Source organism: Myotis brandtii, unplaced genomic scaffold (assembly GCF_000412655.1).
Source record: "Myotis brandtii unplaced genomic scaffold, ASM41265v1 scaffold986, whole genome shotgun sequence".
In the NCBI taxonomy this organism is placed as follows: domain Eukaryota; kingdom Metazoa; phylum Chordata; class Mammalia; order Chiroptera; family Vespertilionidae; genus Myotis; species Myotis brandtii.
Window position 1 is genome coordinate 767,705 of NW_005372102.1, and position 7,121 is coordinate 774,825.

Genomic DNA, 7,121 nt, shown 5'->3' on the forward strand with positions numbered 1-7,121 from the left:
GTCCCCCTCCCACACCAAGCACGTGGCCATTAGCTTCCTTACCCCCAAGCTCCAAGGGCCCTTCCTGTGCCTCCACCACGTGTTTCCTAAGCCCATTTCTTCTAGGAATGACTTTCCCCACCTCTGTGACTTACCCAATAAATGTTCTCTTACGGAAAAATAAAATAAAAAAGAGAGAAACGAACTATCAAGAAATGCCCAGTAAATGTCCCTTAAACCTAATGAGAAGCAGGCAACGCGCTGGGTGACTCGAGCCCCGCGCAGGGCCCCGCAGGGGGTGAGTCACAGCCTCTGGGCATCGTCCTCTTTTGGGGCCTGTGCCCGGGTGTGCCGGACACTGTGTTTGGCAACCTCAACCACCAACCCATGTCACCAGCTGGAAGTGAGCAAAGAACACAGCCAGGATTCGAACCAGGGCCGCAGGGTCCCACACCGTCATCTCACACTGAGAGGGTCTGTGGGCCGAGCTAGGCCTCTGCCACAGGACACCCCAGTGAGGGAGCTCATGGGGCTCAGGGACTGCCAGCACACCCCAGGCAGGCACTGGCCAGCTCAGAGTCACCCGCCGCCCCTTCCTGCCCAGGCCTTTGAGATGGGGCCACAGCCTTGACCTCCAGATGGTTCTTGTAAACCCCGAGCAGGCGTGGAGGACACGTAGATGCGTGTTGCTAAGTGACAAGCCGACCCGAGAAGGCCACTCACTGTGCTTCCAACCACAGGGCATGCGGGAGAAGACAATGCTACGGAGACAGTGAAAACGCAGGGCTTGTCGGTGGGGAGAGGAGGGGGGAACACAGGGGGGGCACGGAGGACTCTCAGGCAGAGAAATGGCTCCGTGACCCTGTGATGGTGGACACATATCGAATGCATTTGTCCAAACCCAGAGAACGCCAGCACCAGGAGCGCCCTCGCGCCCACTTCAGTTAACACGATGCATCGAACAGGGTCACCAGCTGCAGGGAAAGCCCCGCCTACGCGGGGTTAACAATGGAAATGGCTGGGGGGGGGGGCATATAGGGAACGCTCTACTTTCTGTTCAACTTTTCTTTTAAAAAAGTGGATTCAGAAACACTGCTTTTTTGCTGTTGTTAATCTCTGCTGAGGATATGTTCCCATTGGTTTTTAGAGAGAGGGAGGGAGTGGGAGAGACAGAGAGAGAAACATGGATGTGAGAGAGACGCATCGATTGGTTGCCTCCCGCACGCGCCCCGACCAGGGCCCGGGGTCGAGCCTGCAACCGCGTATGTATCCTTGACTGGAATCGAACCCGGGACCCTTCAGTCCTCGGGCGGACACTCTATCCACTGAGCATACCAGCCAGGGCTGTTCAACTTTTCTGTAACCTAAAAATACCTGCTCTAAGAAATAGTCTGCAAAATTTTTCAGAGAGAGAGAGAGAGAGAGAGAGAGAGAGAGAGAGATTGGGAGAAACGACCACATTGGAGACTACACAGCAACGCGGCAGGTTGGTTTCACTGTAATTTCCAGATTGGCTCTAACATTGGGTTTGCCGGGTCCCTGGCTGTGATAATACCACGGAGCGCACACCCAGTGGCTGGATCAATCCCTCAAGGGCTGGGGCTGTGTAATCCGGTGATAATGGAACTGCAGCACCGGGCCCGCTGGGAATGGAGAGGATCGGGACTGGGAACGTCCCCCGCCCCCCACGGGAGGCTCAGCTCTGGATGGAGGCACAGGCTTGTACCGGGACCGAGGGCAGATGCCCGGCGATCGCTGGGGCCCCTCCCCATGGCCCCGTGGGTGCGGCGGGTCCTCTGCCGCCAGGGACGGGGCCTGGGAGCCGCGTGCTGTGTCCTTCCCTCCTCAAGTCTGTCTCTGCACTTGTCCCTCTATTTCGAGGGTCGTGACGGGGCAGGTTGGCACGTGGTGGGGGCTCAGCAGGAGTGTTAGGGGTGGGGGGCTCCTTCCAGAGGCAGCAGCTGGGAGGGACATGGCCGTGAGCGCCGGAAGCGCAGGCTGGCCATGGCTCCCACGGGCTCCAGCCCAGGCTCCCGGCAATTCCTGGGACAACTCAAGCTTCAAGCAGCTGGTCCCGGCGCCCTCGCCACCCACGCCCCGAGGGTGATATTTCATCCCCGGAAGAGCAGCCCTTCCTGACCGGAGAGGCATCTGAGGATCTCATGGGTGGCATTCCGGAAGGTCAGGCTTAGCGGGCATCTGGGCCCATCACCGCCGCCCCACCCCCCGCCACACACACACACACACACACACACACACACACACACACACGGGGAGATGCCAGGGCCCAGCAGGCCGGGCCAGGACTCGGGTCTCTGGGCTCCCAGGCCCGTGCTTGTGCCTGGGTCACACTGCCACTGGCCAGGCGGCCCCCCGGGTCAGCCAGTGACCTCATCTGGTTCTTCAACCTTCGCCCAGAGCCCAGCACCCAGCAGATGCCCAGTAAATGTCCCTTAAACCTAATGAGAAGCAGGCAACGCGCTGGGTGACTCGAGCCCCGCGCAGGGCCCCGCAGGGGGTGAGTCACAGCCTCTGGGCATCGTCCTCTTTCGGGGTCTGTGCCCGGGTGTGCCGGGCACTGCGCTCGGCGACCTCAACCACCAACCCATGTCACCAGCTGGAAGAGCACAGCCAGGATTCGAACCTCGGCCGCAGGGTCCCACACCGTCATCTCACACCAAGAGGGTCTGTGGGCCGAGCTAGGCCTCTGCCACAGGACACCCCAGTGAGGGAGCTCATGGGGCTCAGGGACTGCCAGCACACCCCAGGCAGGCACTGGCCAGCTCAGAGTCACCCGCCGCCCCTTCCTGCCCAGGCCTTTGAGATGGGGCCGCAGCCTTGACCTCCAGATGGTTCTTATAATTCGCTGGTTATGAATCACAGGAAGGAGCAAAGGGGAGACCAGACACCATCGGCATGTCATCTGGCAGCCGCACCAGGAAGCTGCAACGTCACCCCGCCTCCCCCCCAGGGAACCCCGGCCCATTCCCGCAGGTCACTGGCGGGGGGAGGGGGTGTCCAACAAAGGGGGAAAGGCGCATGCGCAGTGAAGGCGGGTGACCAGGGAAGGTGCCCGTCAGTCACACCTGGGAACCGAGATCAGGGGCCAGAATGGGCGTGGCCACTACAAGGTCACGGGAATTGGGAATACACACTCCCCTAAACCCCAGCGCTCGCTCTCTTGGCTCGTGGCTCACTCTTGGCTCTCTGGTTCCTTTGGCTCTGCACCCACCCGTGCTCCCTCCGCAGCTGCACGGCCCCTGGCCCTGGGGGCCCCGCAGGCACCGGGCTCATGGACGGCAGCTGGGCACGGACTGAGCCAGCCTGACGCAGGCCTGGACTCCCCGGCACATGGAACAGAGACGCTGGGCACTGGCCCTGACTTCAGCCCCACTGAAGCCACAGGGACCCGGCCTCCTCCGCGGGACACAGGGAAGCGGGGCCCATCTGTGTCTTCTTTGGGGAAACGACCGTTGGGGTCCTTGGCCCCTTTAATTGGAATGTCTTTTTATGACTCGTTTATCCATCGTTTCTATATTCCTGACACAAGTTCCCTTATCACAGCGGTTCTCAACCTTCCTAACGCCGCGACCCTTTAATACAGTTCCTCATGTTGTGGTGACCCCCAACCATAAAATGATTTTCGTTGCTACTTCATAACTGTCATGTTGCTACTGTTATGAATCGTCATGTAAATGTCTGATATGCAGGATGTATTTTGTTACAAATTGAACATAATTAAAGCATAGTGATGAATCACAAAAACAATATGTAATTATATATGTGTTGTCCGATGGTCTTAGGTGACCCCTGTGAAAGGGTCGTTCGACCCCCAAAGGGGTCGCGACCCACAGGTTGAGAACCGATGCCTTATCACATACATGACTGGCAAATGCTACCTCCCATTCTGTGAGCCGTGTTTACATTTTCCTCATAAGGTTGTTTGCCGCAAAAACGTGTCTAATGTTGACGAAATCGAACTCATGTATACTTTCTGCGCTCTCGTGTTCTCGGTGCCACGTTGAGGAGTCCACTGCCGCCCGCTGATGACGCTCGGGCGGCTGAGCGGCGTCCCACGCACCAAGAGGTTGCCAGTTCGATTCTCATTCAGGACACCTGCCCGGGTTGTGGGCTCCATCCCCAGCGTGGGGCATTCAGGAGGCAGCCGATCGGTGATTTTCTCTCATCACTGATGTTTCTATTTCTCTCTCTCTCCCTTCCTTCCTCTCTGAAATCAATTAAACAAAACAAAACATGTTTTTTAAAAAGAAAAGAAACCATTGCCTCACTGAGATGGCAAAGACCTCTCCCTGTTTTCTTCTAAGAGGTCTTTGGTTTTTTAGTTTCTGCGCTTACAGAGCTCTATGTGAGCAGAACCTCGCTTCCTTCGGGGCTATTTTTATCACGCGATGCCACGGCTTCATTTGCGAACTGGGAACGGGGGTGTCTGTTTGCACTGCAGTCCCGTCTGCTCTTTGCCGTCGGCGTTACTGGCCATCGTCCGGGGGAAACAAAACAGGGCGTGAAGGACACAGTGTCCCCAGCTGGGCGGGGCCCCGCCCCACCTCCAGCGTGGAAATTCCATTGGAGAAATGGACACCATCACATGGCTGAGCTCTGGGAGTCCAGGGTATTTTCAGAACCATCAGCACACCAGCCAGGCCAGGAGACGTCACCTGAGCCCAAGCCAACTGGAGCCCGAGGCCTGTCCGCAGGGGGCGAGTCGGGCCCACTGGCGGGGAGCCCTGGCCACCGGCTTCGGGAAACAAATCCAAGTGTCTGCTGTGCTCACTCTGACACCCTGGAGGGAGGAACAGTCACCCCTTTACAGATGGGGCCCTTGGGGCCCCGGGCAGTGACAAGCCCCAATGAAACAGGCCAGGAAGCCGGGACAAGAGACTAGGGAAACTGAGGCAGAGCTAAAGGGCCAAGCAGTTTACAGCCAACTAGTCAATTGCAAAATCCTCTCTTCTGTAACCAGGGACACCTACTCAGGGAGACAGGCGGCAGGACTCGAACTAGTGCCATTGTGCCAACCACACAGGACAGATGGAGTTGGGCAGTGAGTCTCATTCTGGCACATCAGCATAACACGGATGACTATTCCATTGGGATCCTCCCCTAAGACTTCTTCTAACCCCCCAGCCTTCAACACCCTTAAAACGGAGGTCCCGGTGCGTTCTTCCTCCCAGGAGCACGCGGTGCCATCGCCCCCTCCTCCCCCCTCAGGCACACCCGCTAGGGGACCCCACGAGACTTGCAACCAGGGGAGCATTGGCAGCAGCAGCTCATCCCGGGCTCACCCTCTGACCCCGTCCCCAAGGCCCCCTTTCCTCTGACTTCCTAGTGAGCCAGAGCAGCCCGCCTGAGCCCATTTCCCACCTCGTCCCTCTCCCGTGGCTTCTTCTAGCCCAAGCCCCTCCTTGCTTCCCTGTCCCCTTAATAAACGTCCTCTAAAAATCGCCAGGCCCCGCCGGGGTGCCCAGCGGTTAAGCATCGACCCAGGAACCAAGAGGCCGCCGGTTCGATTCCCGGTCAGGGCACATGCCCGGGTTGCAGGCTCGATCCCCTATGGGGGCGGGGGGGGGGCGGTGCAGGAGGCAGCAGATCCATTATGTTTCTCTCTCATCAATGTTTTTCTCTCTCTTCTTCTCCCTTCCTCTATGAAATCAATAAAAACATTAAAAATCACCAGGACTCGTGTTACGAAATCTTTCCTGAACAAAGTCAAGCACCCACACACTACTGGCCGGCCCCGGGCAGACCCGCTCTGGGCCAGGCCGCGTTCCGGTGACATGACCAGGGCGTGGTGGGGTCAGGCCAGGGGGAGGGCATTGTCCCAGCCCAGAGCTGCTCCGTCAATACAAACCCTGGCGCGCACGGCGCTGATGGGGGGTGTACACAGGCCTGGCCCTGCGTCCAGACAGACCCGCGGGCCGAGGAGTGTGCCCTTGAGGGGAAGGCTCTGCCCTGAGGCCCAGAGCCTCGTGCCCGGACAAAGGCTCAGGACCAGGGTGGGAGCACTTCAGGATCGAGACGAGGTTGCACCCCACCCCTGCACACCCCGGGCTCACAGAGGTGCTCCCTGTGCACCCCAATCTCTGCCCCTGGGGGTCCAGGCTCCGTCCCCCACCCCTCCTCCATCTCATCCCCACTCATCTCCGCTCCCAAGTCCCCGAGTCCGGAGCCTTCCCCTCCAGGCGTCCTCACTGCGATGAGGCGATGAGAAGCTACCGGTTGTTTTTATCTAAGTTGCAGATGCCCCTGTTTCTCGTGTCAACACCAGGAGGACTGGTTTTTATGATATTCCCTAAGCAGGCCTCTCACCTCAGCTCAGCTGACATTTGGGGCCGGGCAACCCTGTGCTGGGACCGTCCGGCACCGCGGGGAGCTGAGCAGCGTCCCTGCCCCCCATGCCTGGAGCACCCTCCGCCCCCAAGCTGTGACAACCAGCAATGCCGCCAGACTTTGCCAAGTGGCCCCTGGGGAGCAAAAGGCCAGACTGAGAGCCCCGCCTTAAAGGACAAGAAGGGAGGGAAGGAGGAGGGAGGGGCTGGTGCAGAGGCTGTGGGCCCGGGACTCCGCCCAGTGGGGGTCAAAGGGCGTTGGAGCCAGATCTCGCTCCGGTGCCCCCACCTCACCCTCCCTGATCTCAGCTTATTCACCTGTAAAATGGGGCCACTCCACAAAGTCCCAAAGCCTGGCATACAGTCGGCGCTCATAAGTGCTGCCCCCTAATTCATAAACAGTGGAGCTCAGTTGGGCGCCTCCTTTCCTGTCGGGCCCCCAAAGCTTATTCCTGGAGCCCAAGACTCCCCGTTAGAAAAACGCGCCTTCCTCCCGGCGGCGGTCTCGTGCACAGGGCGGTTTGGGGCCTTACCCGTCTCCCCGCCGGGCATCCCCATGGAGCGTGGCCTCTCCGGAGGGCGGCACCGTGGAGGATAAACAGTGGAGCTCAGTTGGGCGCCTCCTTTCCTGTCGGGCCCCCAAAGCTTATTCCTGGAGCCCAAGACTCCCCGTTAGAAAAACGCGCCTTCCTCCCGGCGGCGGTCTCGTGCACAGGGCGGTTTGGGGCCTTACCCGTCTCCCCGCCGGGCATCCCCATGGAGCGTGGCCTCTCCGGAGGGCGGCACCGTGGAGGA

General features: G+C 59.4%; 1 protein-coding gene across 1 annotated transcript in view; it reads right to left on the reverse strand.

Moving 5' to 3' along the window:
• ABLIM2 (actin binding LIM protein family, member 2) overlaps positions 1 to 6,916 on the reverse strand; it is a 90,544-nt gene extending 83,628 nt beyond the window's left edge. The window contains exon 1 of the mRNA XM_014533444.1: positions 6,860 to 6,916. Within this exon, the coding sequence (XP_014388930.1) occupies positions 6,860 to 6,884 (25 nt within the window). The 5' untranslated portion in view covers positions 6,885 to 6,916. The remainder of the gene's footprint in view (positions 1 to 6,859) is intronic.
• Positions 6,917 to 7,121: the final 205 nt, after the last annotated feature.